Here is a 15,783-nt window from a genome sequence, read left to right as displayed (position 1 = left end):
ATCTGCTGCAACAAAGACAGAAAAAAAAAAACGTGACAAAAGCAAAAAAATTCCCACAATTTCAATTAACTCAAGTGCGTAAGAAACCGAAGTCTGGTCATCTTTTGAAGATTATCTAAAAAAAGCAAATTATGACATCAATGACCACTAGATGGCAGATTTCTTTTTACAATTAATACCCATTCGGAGCAAAACTCTTTTCTATTGTTTATTTAAATAAATATTTACATACCAGCTTCATATAAATCAAATTTCTTTTCTTACACAAAACAACTAAACGCTTCAACAAGGCAGAAGAAAATAAAGGATGATTAAAATGATGCTGTTAATCAGAGTCGATCTAAACCTTCATGTTGGTCAATCAAAGACTGAACCTGTCTGATATTTACCACTGAAATATCATTTTAAACAAGAGGCGTAAGACCTTTCTCATCTCCCATTATAAATCCTGGTATAGTATGCATAAATCTACATGATTATTTGATATATGTTTTAATTTGTTACTAAGGAATAAAAGGATTATTTTCTAGGCTAACTGAATAAAAAGCCAAATGCTGCTTAGTAAAACATTATGGCAAAGACGTAAATAAAAACATCTAAAATCAAACATTATTCATTTAGGCACAAACAAAGCTGTGAGATTTAAAGACAAAGACTCATACAGTAAAGGCTGAAATGCCCTGCTTCAAAACGTGTACAGTATATGGCTCGGCTTGGAAAACGACATTTCAGGCGAGGTGATCCAAGAAAATTAGAACGGGTGACAAATGCCCAAGCTGCAGTTCAAACACCCCAACTCTCCGTCCAAATTGTCGCGCCTTTTTCGAACATTAAAAACACAACTTGAGACAACGGCGGCATCACAGTCGTGGAGAAGAACGTGACACTCATCTTCCCTCGGTTACAGGTAAAAAAGTAAAAGAGAGAGTTTGCTGAAGTAAAAAATAATATGCTCTTTGATTCTATTGCTGTCAGGTCATGCATGTAAACTTCTTAATTCTATTAAAACCAATCGTTTCCGTAAAGAAAACAGTCTTTTCAAAATACTTTTTCAGGGAATAATGAAATTTATGACATTTTTTCAACAACAATTTGTTGTTCTTATCCTGAGGTTTAAACCAATGAGAGGAGGGCTTTTACGTCCCGTGTTGCTTTCACGTATTTTTACACACAGAAGAGTGAGCGAGCGCGACGGACGAATCCATCGTTTCTTCTCCCGCAGAACGTCATACTGCTTGAGTTTTGGGTTGGAACGAGCGTGGTCCGCTTACAAAGTTATAAACCAAAAACTGCGAGGTGCCAAAATAATGCGAGGCGAAAAGTTTTCCATCAGGAGTGGGGTCTGAGAACGCAATCTCGTCCTTCCTCAGGTAGGAGCCGTATATGAAGTTGTTCCTGCGTGCACAAAAACATTGTTAATTTCACGCAGCTTATTTGAAGTTGACACAAGAATCCGTAGTAGATGACTGACCTGAGGCACTCGATCATGCGTGTGGCGATGCTTTGGCGCCGCATCATGCCGACCACCCAGATGCGGCTGATGCCGCAGATGGCTGGCTCTGGTGTGGTGGAGCAGCACCAAGCCTTCTGACGCTCGAACAACACCTTCTCCCCCTCCGAGCCCTCGGGAAGTGGCTCCTCAATCACCCTGTACCCCTGTGAACAAACACCAGACTTTGTGTTATTAAACCAATCAAAACTGAGACACATCCTGGCTGATTTAAGCCTGCAGTCTCATACCTCCTGGATGTGCTCCGCTATGAGGCATCCAGCCACTTTCTTGTCAACAGAAATGAAGAGGAAAGTTTTGGTCTGAGAGGGACACTTTGTCTCCACCTGCTGGAAGCCGAGGTCATTATCCACCATCTCCCTGATCTCCTCCACCTGAGAGAAAGAAACGTACAGTCAAAATCAATATCATGACGGCAGACTGAGACCTCAGATATCATCATACATGCAGATTTTTAACTCCTCCACTCTTCATTCAGGCAAAATCTTAATATCTCTAAAAGATACCTTCTTCAAAGCATATTTGGGATCATCTGGCAGGACAAGAATTATCTTGCCGTCAGGATACTCTGCCAGGATCCTCTCTTTTTTCCAGCCCTGAAATCAAAGACAAAATGGGTTTGTTTCATACATTTGATTTTCTTTTACAATCATGAACACAAAGACACCAGATTTAGAGCTGCTTTATACAGCTGGCATGTTCAAATCTGATCCAAAAGGGTTATTTTTAAAGAACTGTCATTTTTGTTTGGAGTACTTCTCATGTTTTCTGAGTAGGAAACAAAAATGATCTTTTAAATCCACACAACCCATGCTTTTGTTTACTTGTTACTTATTTTGAGAACCAGTGTGGAAGAAAATGTGCTCATACTGCGAAGGAATGTCGCCAACAACCTGCAGTTTCTGCTACACAGTTGTCATTTTGGTCAAATCTTGTGCTCTGAGTGACTGTCAGCTACATCTAACTTTACTTCAATATCTTTAATTTGACCAAGCTTTTTAATCATTTTCATGCTCAGTAAAGTTGATTAGCTGTGGAAGCCATCTTGAATAAAGCTGACTTCAAACGGTAATCAGCTGTAGATTTACATCCAATGATTACTTTCTGAGAGTTTCATTAAAATCTGTCTCGTGGTTCATGAGATGATTGGCTAACCAACAGACAAACTAACATGCACACAGACACACGAGCAAAAACATAATTGCCCGCGTTTCAAATTGAAATTGGATAAATTGTGAGTTGCTACCTTATCATGGTGGAGTTTGTGTGCCTGAATGATCCTGAGAGCTATGCTGTCGGGGGCAATTGCCTTCAGCGAGGTTTCCCAAGGCAAAGAGCAGTTCAAAAAGACTTGTATGGATGTAAGACAGCGAGGAACTAGATGTCTCTTGCCTGGACGTGGGTTACCAGGGCCTCCCTGTGGAGCCAGGCAAGGTGATCGGGCCTCTACCCATGGGGCCCAGCCAGGCTCAGCCCGAATGAGCTACATGGGTTCGCCTTTCTGTGGGACCACCACCTGCAGGGGGTGGGGGGGCATAAGTGTCTGGTGAATAGTGCTATGAACAGAAGCTGCAGGTGGAGGACGAGCTTACCAAAGCTGGCTCTTGGGACATGGAATGTCACCTCTCTGGTGGAGAAGGAGCCTGAACTTGTGCACGAGGTTGAGAGGTACTGACTAGATGTAGTTGGGCTCACCTCGATGCACAGTTTCAGTTCTGGAACCAAACTTCTTAGTCTTCAGTCAGAAAAGCATGGACTGCTCTCTCCAGGTTGGGAATGAGGTGCTGCCTCATGTGGAGGAGTTTAAGTATCTCAGGGTCTTGTTTACGTGTGAGGGAAGAATGGAGCATGAGACCAACAGGTGGATCAGTGCAGCTTCTGCAGTATTACCTTCTCTGTATCGTCCACTGTGGTGAAGAAGGAGCTGAGCTACAAGGCAAAGATCTCGATTTAGATCGGTCTACGTTCCTAACCTCACCTACGGTCATGAGCTTTGGGTAGTGACCGAAAGAACGAGATCACAGATACAGGTGGCTGAAATGAGTTTCCTCCACAGGGTAGCTGGGCTCTCCCGGAGAGACAGGGTGAGAAGTTTGGTTATCCTGGAGAGACTCAGAGTGGAGCCACTGCTCCTCCACAACCAGAGGAGCTAGTTGAGGTTGTCAGGGAATCTGGTAAGGATGCCCCCTGGACACTTCCCTAGGGAGGTGTTCCAGGCATGTCCATCTAAGAGGAGACCAAGAGGAAGACCCAGGACACACTGTAGAGACTATGTCTCTCAGCTGGCCTGGGAACGTCTTGGAATCCTCCTGGAGGAACTGGAAGAGATGGATCTGGAAAGAGATGTCTGGGCTTAGCTGCCCAAGCTGCTGACCCCGCGACCCGACTCCGGAACAAGCAGCAGATAATGGATGGATGCATAGAAATCATAATGAAGAAATTTACATACTAAAAGTCTTAAAATCAACTTGTGTGAATGCATACCACTTATTCATTATTCCAGCACGCAGCTTCCTCTTACCACGTATTTGACAGCACTGATGAACTGATTGTGAAAGAGTAAATGCTGAGATTCATCCTCGGGGTTGGCAGCAGAGTAGAGCATCCCACATCCACTGCAGGCCACTGGTCCAAAGTGTTTCTGTCCTGCATCCTGGGAAACAAAAGGACACAGATCGTCCAGCACATCCTAACATAAAACATCCACCTATACTAATAAAGCAAGAAATTGCAAAAACAATTCCCTGAAAAACAAGAACTTTAGCAGCTCAAACAATGCTTTTGGTCACAATATTTACTCACAATAATAGTCTGGGTGCTATCTTTGTCAGTCTCCTTAAGTTTCTTGACCTCTTTTTGCAGAGAAGCATCAGAAAGAAAAGTCGCAGCATCCTGTGGCTTCGCTTCTCTGCTGAGATCCAAACACACATCAGATCACTACAAGTTTCACTTGGTAAACGGAAAAACATGCTGAAAGACTTGAGGGAAGCCTCTTACTCCTGGTTACGCTTTTCTAACCCCTTCTCTGCCGTCTTGGTTTTATTTTCTGCAGAAGAATTAGAAGTGGTGTCTGTAGGGAAACAAATGATAGTATAATTTTGGACATAGTTAAAAATGTAACTGAGAAAATGGTGTAAACAATTACAGATCAGATAAAAGATCATTTCAAATCATGTTAGAAAACCTTTAATTCAGGTTATATTTCAGTCATAGCAGTAAAAGCTGAATAAATCCTATAATTAGTCATGACAACAATAAAAAAGCATACCAGCAGGACTTTCTTCACACTTCTTTGTGTCATCTGAGCTCGCCACAGAAGGAAGGGAAGAGGCAGGAAGTGATGACAGTGGATCAGCTGTATTCTGCGAATGAAAGAGAAAGGTGTTACTGTAAGTAGAGTGCGTTTAAAAAGTTGGTTGTAAAATTGTGAAAAGAATAAATCCGGAGTTACCTTGCACTTTCCATTTTCCTGTGCCGGGGGATTTTCAGCTTCCTGAGGCACTGAAGCATCATCGGCTTTAGCGGCGGCAGGTTTTGCCTCCGTTGTGGCTGAACTTGCCGGCTGAGGGGCTGTTGGCGTGAATTGCTTTGTTTCATTTACGCCGGCCGTTTTCAACGGGGCAGAAGCAGAAACAGCGGGTTTGGGCTGAGCTGAAGCTGAAGCGGGTTTCGATTGTGAAGCAGCCAAGAGGGGGGGCTTTAACTGAGCGCTGGTTGAAGGGACAGGCTTTGATGAAGGTGCAGCGGCAGGTTTCCACTGAGCGGCCGCTGTAACTGGAGGTTTTGACGTTGCTGACTGTAAGTGAGCTTGAGATGCAGCAGTGGGCCTCGACTGACCTGAGATCTGTCCGGGAGGTGCCATCTGAGATTTGAGCTTTGCCTGGCTTGCAGGTTGTGATGAAATGGTGGGCTTTAGTGAAGGTTTAGACTGAGCTGAGGGGCTTGGCTGGAGGCCGGGTCGAGGCAGCTGTGTGGGAAGGGTCATTTTCTTGGGAGACACTAATAAAGAGTCATCATCATCCAGTTCAAAGTCATCAAAAGAGTACTTGGGCCTGGGTCTATATGGTTTGTACTCTACGGGCTTCTGCTTTTGAGCATTAAGTCCATTGGGCATGGGGGGAGGCACCGCTGGGAGAGCCCTCTTGGATGATCTGGTAACCTTCGGAGCAGGTTTTGGAGTTACAGCAGCAGCCTGAGAAGCTTGTGCCTTACTTTGTCTTGTAATTCTTCGGTTTTCAGTATTAGGAGGATCACTTTTAGTCACTTCAGCTTTAACAGGTTCTGTTTTGGGGGCTCCTGTTTTAGCAGGTTCAGTCTTAGAGGTTTCTGTTTTAGGGGGTTCAGTTTTGGTAGTTTCAATTTTAACAAGTTCAGATTCAGATTTTTCTGTTTTGATGGGCTCCGTTTTTTCAACTCCTGTTTTCACCAGTTCAGAAGTAGGAGCCTCAGTTTTGGGAGAGTCGCCTTTTGGTTGAGCAGGCTGGGCTGTCGTTGCAGGACTTACAGGAGCTGGTTTAGATGGACTGGTTGCTGGTGGAGGAGTTGCGGCGCTCATTAAAAAGCTGCCAGAAAAAGAGGCTTGCCAGTCCACGTCTGAAAACATCTGGTTCGCTTGGTCGGACTTAAGTTTCTTGACGCGGGCCCACGACATTTTCTCTCTCTGCAGTTCAACCTGTCTCAGTCTCTGATATCGAGTCAACTTCTTTTTCTCATGGGCTTTTAGAGGCACTGAAATCTGAGAGATGAAGAAGCGTCTCTTTGGAGGCTCTGCAGCTGGCTTGGTTTCAGCTGAATCGGCTGTCGAAGGCTGTACAGTCGGTGGCTCTGGAGTGGGCGTCACAGAAGCAGAGCTCTCCTCCGGCACAGCAGGGGTCACTACATTATCTGGTTCTGGTTCTGGTTCTTGTGAGTTAACGGCGGGATGCTCCTTTTTGATGGCTTCCGCTTTAGCTGCTTCAGCTGCTGCCGCTGCTTGTTTTTCTTCTTCTATCTTCTTCAGCAACATGCTGTCTGTGGCGATGTCCTCTGCAATTTCCTGACACAGGGCTAAAAGGTTCAGCTGCTGTCTGTTGGCTGATCTCTTGGCCGCTGCAGCCTTCTGCTCAGCCAAAGCTGCAAGACGAGCTTTGGTTCTCGCTTGCATATTCATTTCTTGTTTCTTGGGCCTTTCTACCTCTTGTCCCTTCTTCTCATCTTCCAGCTTTTCAGCGCTCTTTTTCTCCTTCACTGTCTTACTCGTTTCTTGTTTCTTTTTATTATCATTTACTTTCTCTTCTGACTCTTTAGGAGAGCCCTCGGTGGGCTGATCAGGTGGTTTTATTACTACAACATCACCGTCTTCCTCATTGTCTTCCTCTGCCAAAACAACCTCGCGGCCAATCTCAATATCCTCCAGAATCTGCACTTCTTCTTGGTCCAAAGTACTTTCAACATTCTCCATCACCGCTGCATTACTGTCTTCATTTGTGTGATGAGCGTTTGCCATGTCTGTGTCTACAGTTGCAGATGGTGGTTGGTGCTCAGGAATTGGAGCATCTTGAAGACTGTTTGTCTCCGTCTCCTGCTCTAAAACCTCACCTGGGATGGTTACTGTAGTATCTTTGACCTCATGGGTTGTTTCGACTTGTTGTGCCCCAGGCTCAAGCGTTACAGTTTGCTGGGAACTACTTAAAATCTTTTGACTTATCTCCTCGTCTGGACCGAGAGAGGCTGACAGACCTGATTCAGCTGCAGCCTGCGTAACAATATCAAAATGAATTTCGCTCTCTGGGACAGGGACTGGTTCTAGGATCACGTAGTCTTCAGCTGAAGCATCTGTTGTTTTGACTTCAGTGCCTGTTGCGTCGTTAACCTCAGTATCCCCCCGCACCTGCTCCGTTACCTCCGCTGCACTGATGCACTCCAGAATGCCACGTCTTTCACTTTTTTCCGTGGCGCCTTGTGATCGGCCATCTGCCGCACTGATGTCACTTGAGCTGACTGCAGCGATGTGTTTCACATCCTCAGTCGTGTTACTCCGCTCCAAGCGTGCGTGTGCAGGACACTGGGCCTCGTGGGTAGCTTCAACCTCCATTAGAACTACTGAGGTACAAATTTCTTCCTTTACAATCTCCTCATTTTCCAGTTTAGGGTGGGTAATTTCTAATTTGTCATCACAAGTTAAAAAGCCTGATTCTTCACCGAGGATGTGATGAGTCTCTGCGCTCTGTAGCTCCAGAAAAGAAATGGTTTCACCCAGCTGTATTGTTGTACAGACTTCACCACCGCTGTTACTCTCTGGGCTACTAATAGGCTCATATACTACCTGGTTTTCATGAAACTCAACCTCGGACTGATTAACCGTCTTAATCCGCTCTTCTGGTGCCTGAATAACAACATCAGTGTCATCTGATTGGTCACAGACAAAAACAATTACTTCACTGCTTTCAGCTCCTCCTCCTTCAGCATTACTGACAGATGCATCCACCTTTATGTCCTCCTCTAACGCAGAATCTGTCCCTTCCTTTGGTCCACTTATAACATCCTCAGGTTCTGTTTGTCTGTCATTTGCTTTATTTCCTAAGTTAGCAGTGGAATGCGGTGTCAGAATTTCATCAGATAAGTTTGCGGTATGTTTACTGGTTTCCTCTTCCAGATGGTTTTTGAGTTCTACTGCAGCTGCTGGATAAGACATTTCCTCTGATTCTGCAGAAGTTTCCATGTTGGATTCAGTTTCTGGAACGTTCTCACATTCAGAAGCGTCCTTGTCTTCATTTTTGTGCACTTCACTAACCTCATTTATCTGGTTTTGAAGTTCCACATCAGATTTCTGATAATAAATCTCTGGTGTCACAGACGTCTGCATGTCTGTTTTTGGGTGATCTTCAGAAACACAGACAGAGTTTTTGCTTTGTTCACTCTCAGTGTTGATAGAATCATTTTTGACTTCAGTGTCTGTGGTGAGTTCACTGAACTCCTGATTTCTTTGGTTTTGTACTTGCTCTGTAATTGTTGGTTGAGAAATTTCCTGCAGTACTTCTGTTTGTGTTTCCATTTCATCTGTGCTCTCAGCAGTGTCGACATATTCTTCAATTGCCTTGTTCTCGTTTTCATTCATCTCATTTGGAGGAATCTTGAAACCTTCAGGTGAGTCATTTACAGGCTCTGTGACGTAGATCCTCTTCTGGATCTCCGTTTCAGCTGAAGGCGGTGAAACAAAAATATCTGCGTCTGTGGTGAGTTCACTGACCTCCTGCTGTCTCTGGTTTTGTGTTTGTTCCGCAGTTGCTGGTTGAAAAATCTGCTCCACTGTTTCTGTTGTTTGCATTTGCATCTCGTTCATCCCCTCAGCAGTGTCGGCGCACTCTTCAGTAGCCTTTTCTTTATTCTCATGACACTCTTTTGAGGGAAAACTTTCCTGGACAGCTTCAGATATGTTTGCTGCAGTTTCAATGACATCAAGGCCCTCGTGAACCTGTGTTTCAGCTGAAGGTGGTGAAACAGAAAGGTTTGTGTCTGTGATGAGTTCACTGAGCTCCTGACTTTTCTGTTTTTGTATTTGTTCTGTCACTGTTGGTAGAGGAATCTCCTGCAGTACTTCTGCTGGCTGTGTTTCCATTTCATCAGTCCTCTCAGCAGTGTCGGCGCACTCTTCGATAACCTTGTTTTCATTTTCACAATGCTCATTTGAGGAAATACTGAAACTTTCCCGGACAGTTTCAGATATGTCACTTGCAGGATCAGGGACACTGAAGTTCTTTTGGATCCATGTTTCAGATGAAGACGGTGAAACAGAAATGTTTGTGTCTGTGGTGAGTTCACTGAACTCTTGATCTCTCGGGTTCTGCCGTTCCTCTGTAGTTGTTGGTTGAGAAACCTCAAGTAACATTTTTGCTGCTTCTGTTTCTATTTTGTCTGTCCTCTCAGCAGTGTCCAGGCTTTTCTGGATCTGGATTTCAGATGAAGGTGGTGAATCAGAAATATCTGTGGTGAGTTCAGAAGCCTCCTGAACTTCCTGGCTTTGTGTCGGTTCTATAGTTGTTGGTTGAGAAATCTCCTGTAGTCCTGCTGCTTGCATCTCAATTTTGTGTGAACTATCAGTAGTGCAAACACATTCTTCTATAGCCTTGTTCTTATTTGAGGGAATCTCCTGGACAATTTCAGACACTTCAACTGCAGGATCTGAGATGTCAAAGCTTCTCTGAATCTGTGTTTCAGGTGGAAGTTGTGAAGCAGAAATGCCTGTGTCCGTGGTGAGTTCACTGACCTCCTGACCTCTCTGGCTTTGTGTTTGTTCTGTAGTTGTTGGTTGAGAAACCTCGTCTAGCATTTCTGCTGTTTGTGTTTCCACTTCGTTTGTCATCTCTGCAGCGTCAACACATTCTTCAGTAAGCTCGTTCTCATTTTCATTCGTCTCATTTGGAGGAATCTCGAAACTTTCCTGGATAGTTTCTGATGAGTCATTTGCAGGCTCTGTGACGTAGATCCTCTTCTGGATCTCGGTTTCAGCTGAAGGTGGTGAAACAGAAATATTTGTGTCTGCGGTGAGTTCACTGACCGCCTGACCTCGCTGGCTTTGTGTTTGTTCTGTAGTTGTTGGCTGAGAATTCTCCTGCAGTCCTGCTGCTGCTTGAGTTTCCATTTTGTTTGTCCTCCCAGCAGCGAAGACACATTCTTCGACAGCTTTGTTCTCATTTTCAAGACACTCATTTGTGGGAATCCTGAGACTTTCCTGGACTTGTTCAGAAACCTCTGTTGACGAGTCAGTGACATTGAAGCTCCTCTGGATTTGTGTTTCAGCTGAAGGTGGTGAAAATAAGGTCTCGGATGTTTCCATTTTGTTTTGACTCTCTTCATTAGTTACAGACTGTCTCTCTGTATTGTTTTCATTGACATCAGGGCTCTTTAGGTTTTGCATTTCCACTGCAGGAATGTTACTGTCCTGCTCTGACGTTGTTACATTCTGCATATCTATTTCATTTTGGCTTTTCTGCATTTCCTCTGAAGGATCTGCTGCAGAAATCACTGATGCTGGTGTAATCTGCATTTCTGATTCAAGTTCATTCGCACATTGGAAATGTACTTTGTCTTCATTTTTCACATTCAGTAAATTTTCAACCATTTTATTTTCATGAAGCTCTTTATTTGAGCCATCTGTAGTTTGTCCACTAACATCCAGGATTTTCTGAGTTTGTGTCTCAACCACAAAGGTTGTGCCAGACGTATTCTCAGGTGCCTGCATGTCCTCTTCTGTTTGGATTTTATTTACATCCAATAAACGAGCTGGATTTGAGCTCTCCTTAGTTAATGTGGTCTCCACTTCCATCTGACTCTGTGTTACAGTAAGAGATTCGCATTTAAACTCATTGTCGTCAACCATTTTCAAACTTTCTTCCCTGTGATCCCCAAGAAATTCAACTGTTGTGTCTGTGGTAGGTTCACTGACCATCTGGCTTTGCATTTCTTCTGTAGGTGCAACATTAGAGACGTCCTCCGATGCTGCAGCGTCAACATAAACTTCTATTTGACTCTGGGCCGCAGCAGAAACACATTTAACATCTTTGCTGCTCTTAAAAGCTGCATTCTCTAGATCTGTGCGAGCCTCATCAGGCACATCTGTGGTAGGTTCGCTGACCAATGGAGTTTGAAATTCTTCTATAAGAGAGATGTTTAAGATCTTTTCTGAACTGGCTATACCCTGTTTATCTTCTACAACTTCTACTTGACTCTGATCAGTACAATTAGTATTTTCCAGAGCTTCCTGAACTGCACATATTTCTGTGGTGGGTTCACTGACCACTGGAGTTTGCATTTCTTCTGTAGGAGCAATGTTTGAGACCTTTTCAGAAGTGGCTGAAGCCTGTACATCTTCTACAACTTCTGTTTGACTCTGGGAAACACAATCAGCCATTTCCAGATCTTTCTGAGCTTTGTCGCACAGATCTGTGGTGGGTTCACCAATCATTTGAAGTTGTATTTCCTCTGTATGAGCAATGTTTGAGACCTCCTCAGAAGAGGCGGCAGCCAGTGCATCAACTTCTGTTTGACTCTGAGGAGCACAATTTGCATCCTCCAGAACTTTCTGAACTGTGTCACATATGGTGCGTTCACGGACCTCCTGGTTCGTCTGACTGTGTGTCTCTATCTGTGTACAGACCTCCTCTAGCATGTCTGCAGTCTGTATGTCCACTTCTATTAGATTCTCAGCCGTACTGTCATCACATTCAGCATCATGACAGCTTTTAATACTTGCAACTGCGTTGTGTTCACTGACTGGGCTCTTCTGAATTTGCAATTCTACTTTAGCTTCTATATCAGAAGGCTTGAATGCTGCAACAGGATGCAATTCTATTCCATCTTGACCCTCGGCTGCAACAGCACATTCAACAGTTTCCATATGTTCACATTTTTCAGCTGTAACATCGCCGTGAATCTCAGTAGATGTGGCTGTGGTGGATTCACTCACCTCCTGGATTCCCTGCTTTTGCATTTCCCCCGGAGGTTCTGAATGAGAGATTTCTGGTGTTACTACAGTGTGTGTTTCTATTGCACTTGGAGTCTCCGCTTCGCTCCCACGTTCAGCGCCCACTGTCTCTTTGTTTTCCATAGTTTTGAAAATTTCCTCCACGTGATCCTCGTGAAAATTAGTGGTAGATTCGAAATCATCCGGGCTTTGTGTTTTGACTGTAACATCTGGATGAGACGCGTGTGTATCCTCTTCGATTTCTGCAGCAGAACACTGAATGCTCGAGTCCTTATCTTTGCCTGTGCTTGTAGAATCTCCCTCAGATTGAGCAGCTACTTTTGTTACTTTTTCAGAAAACAGGTGATTTTCTTCACTTTGTAAAACCACTTCGGTTGTTATTTGGCCCTCTGGATCTTCAACATTTTCAGAAAGCATCTCCGTTTGATTTTCCTTGTGAACAACTATACATTTGGATAAAGTTTCTGTACAGTTATCGGATGTCACAACGCCATGATTCAGATGTACTTCAACTAAAGCGTCAGGACAAGCAGAAGTCTGAGGAGACTGGAAGTCAACACCAACACTGGCACTTTCTTCAAATTTGTCCTCGGACTTCTCAAGCGTTTTCTTCACATCATCACATGAGCTGACGACTGCATCTGTCATCTCAGCTTGAATATCTGCAGCGTCAAATTCCTCTTTTGAAGCCACTTCATCACTGAGATCTATTTGAGTATCTGAAATGGTAACAAACTCAGTCATTCTTACATTTTCCTCAGTTTGACCCTTTGGATTACTAATTTCTACCTGGTCTGGAGCAGAATTTGTTTCATTTAACACAACTCCATCTAGTTTTCCCGCACAAATTCCAACAGATTCAGATAGATTCTCTTCAGAAACAGACTGTGAACTCAGGTGAGTCTGGCTTTCAGATTGCCAAAGTGAATCAGTTCTTTCATCTACAAGTTGTGCACCTTCACCACTTGAATGTAGCTCTCCAGTAACAGAACATAGTGTTTTCTCTGGCGAGGCTAGTGTTTTATTATCTGCATCCTTTTGGCTTTTGATGGATTCCGTTTCATCTTTTTTGTCATTTTCTTCACCCAGAGGCGTGACACAGTCTGTCATTTCTCTAGAAGATGCTGGTGTTTTATTATCCATGAGAGTTTGGCTTTCTGGATATTGTAGTTCCCCATCCTTATCTTCTTCAGTTGCAGACTCAATTTTAACGCTTGTCTCGGTGCTCCCTGTTTCAGAGATTGAAATGTCCGTTGGCACCTTTTGTGTTGCATCATGTGAAATTTCTTGTCTTTCTTGTTCAGTAAAAGACTCTGCAGAATCTTTTTTATCTTCAGCATCCCCCGTGTTTTGAAGTGATGCGGATTCTGAGAATCTGCCATAATTGTGGTCTATCTGTACAGGATCCAAAGGTGAGGATGATAAATCTTCGCTCATCTCCTGTGGATCAAAAGATGACTCTTCAGCTCTGCGCTTGGCTTTGACTTTGTTGGAGTATTTTCTGACGCAGCGGGCCTTGTCCTCATCATCCCGCTCTCTGAAGAAGTCCACCTTACTACCATCGCTACTTAGATCTTCATCATCATCAGACTCAGTGGAGGCGGTTCGCTTCAGGGAAACTTTGGAGTTCGCTCTCTGTGAGGGAGCTTCTCCGCAGGAGGCACTTGTGGCGTTCAGGAGATTGGCTTTGTTCACAGGTGGGTCAGGGGGGGGTTTGCTGGAATCCTTCGGAGGAGAACTTTGTTTGGATAATTTGGCCGGTTTGTTTCCCTCATCCACAGACGGTCGTTTTTTCTTAGTCCGCGGCGCCGCTGCAGTTTTCTCTAGCTTTGTTTCTGTTTTGAGGGAATTGGTAGCCGATTCGATTTTGGACGGCGGAGCTTCTCCGTCCTCGTCCAACTTCCTCACCTTGGGCTGAGTGTCATGAGGAGCTGATCCTCTCTTTGGAGTGGGCATTCTGTGGACAGATTTCATTATTATTACAATTTATTTGAACAAGTCAGTACAAAAACCCAATGTTACATGTTAAAGTAACCGCTGGCCTGTGCACAGGCCCTTTAACCAATGGCTTACTTGCAGCTAAATCTCTGAAGGCATCATTATAAAAGCTACATATTTAAAATAAACACCATATATGTATATACATAAAAAATAACACAGTTAATATAAAAAGACAAGAATACATGAAAGGGAAAAAGCAGCAGTGTATAAGCTGCTTAGAGTCCACATATAACTTTGTTTCAGCAAAGTAAGAGAAGTAAAATGAAGAAAAGATGCCAGTTCTTCTACAGCTACCATTTAAAAAACTGGCTTTGAGCCACTTTTTATTTGCCTTTTTCCGTATTCTTTTAAAATTTTATTTCAGAGTAATAAGAGCAAAGGTTCAGAGTCTATTATGCAAGCATAAGCTACAATCTGTCCCCAAATGCACCTGTGTTACCTGTTTTTTTACACATGCAACAAGCCTGGCTAACGATGGACACAAACAAAACCCGGACTTGAGTAAATGCCTCGAAAGTTACGCCGTGTACCATCAAGATTACCTCGCTCGTGTATCACGTACACAAGTTACCTAAGTGCCTGTTGAAGAGAGGACAGCTCCGGTTGTCTCTCTGAGAGGAGCAGGCAGTCAGAAACGGACAGTTAGCTGAGCGTTAGCTCAGGAAGCTAACGCTAGCAGCTGCCAACTCGCAACAAATGAGCGACTCGAGACTCGCAGCTAAACTGAGCCTAAGCAGCAGAGCAGAGGTTTCCTCAGAGGGCTGTGAGTGACACCAGCATCGACCAGAGGGTAAAACCGCGATAATCTTCCCCCAGCGAAACTTACTTTGATGTTTTGTTTCTCAGCTGCAGCTGTGTGTTGTTTTGTTTTTTTTTTTTTTCCTCCCTGTGAATAAAAATTAAATGTACTTCCGGAGAGAAACGCCGGATGTGACGTAGCAGCGCCTGAACCGCACTCCAAGTCAAGATTTCTTTTTAAATAAACCTCACTATTTTTTTTAAATTTAAATAACAGTACCACTTTTAATTTGACATAAGTTTGTGTTTTACCAGAAAAATTAAAAAAGCTATCTGTAACGTTTTTAATCTGGTCACTTTGACCCCGACTTCACTTTATGTTGGAGAAATGTTTTTTAGTTTCACTTATTATGAGTAAATATGTGATTAAACTTGTTTTCATAAATTTAAATGATCTTTTCATAAGTCAACTTTTATCTGACTAACTCTGCATACAAAACAATAGTTTATAATAGCTATTAAGCAAACTACAATTTGCCTTTACATTATTTTGAGTCCTGTCTGATTTGATGTTTATCATGTTTATTTTGTTATTTATTATACATAAAACATGGTTAGCTTAAAGCCAGCAAAAATAAAAGGTCAAGATTTATATATTTAGAAGATAAAAAATATATGTTTACCTTTGTAACTTATTCATAAGTTAAGGTTTATTGCATGTGAAACATTGATTGTTTACATCATGTCAACATAAATCTGAGGTCTGGATAATGCTTTGTTTCAGAATTCCTGTTTCCTGTCATATTAACAACAAACCTCTCTAAGTGGTGTTTAAATATTTCTTCTTATTACTTCCTAAAAACAAAACACAGACTCCTTTATTAAAACAGTGCTAACAGGTCAGCTGGTTGTAGTTTCCTCAAATGCTCATTAACATGATGTGAGGAAAATTCTTAAAAATTACATTTACATATTTTATTACTGCTTCGGGATCCAAATATCTTTAACATCTAACAGGCCTTGTTGTGCTTTATTTCTAAAAAGAAATTAGTTGTTTTATGGTCTTCCTTTT

The 15,783-nt window shown here is 43.1% G+C and overlaps 1 protein-coding gene across 1 annotated transcript; it reads right to left on the bottom strand.

The window, feature by feature from the left end:
• Positions 1 to 186: 186 nt before the first annotated feature.
• Positions 187 to 14,843, bottom strand: LOC108230398. Its single transcript, XM_017406558.3, has 10 exons — positions 14,800 to 14,843; positions 4,962 to 13,929; positions 4,779 to 4,872; positions 4,508 to 4,580; positions 4,313 to 4,421; positions 4,032 to 4,163; positions 2,017 to 2,106; positions 1,741 to 1,884; positions 1,472 to 1,656; positions 187 to 1,395 (listed from the first exon to the last, which is right to left on the bottom strand). Exons 2-10 carry the CDS (start codon positions 13,926 to 13,928, stop codon positions 1,227 to 1,229), a joined length of 9,963 nt encoding a protein of 3,320 aa, XP_017262047.1. The 5' UTR covers position 13,929; positions 14,800 to 14,843; the 3' UTR covers positions 187 to 1,226.
• Positions 14,844 to 15,783: the final 940 nt, after the last annotated feature.

The sequence above is a fragment of the Kryptolebias marmoratus genome, linkage group LG21 (genome assembly GCF_001649575.2).
Source record: "Kryptolebias marmoratus isolate JLee-2015 linkage group LG21, ASM164957v2, whole genome shotgun sequence".
NCBI classification, from domain to species: Eukaryota; Metazoa; Chordata; class Actinopteri; order Cyprinodontiformes; family Rivulidae; genus Kryptolebias; species Kryptolebias marmoratus.
Note: the sequence above shows the minus strand (reverse complement) of the source record. Positions and strands in the feature narration are given on the sequence as shown.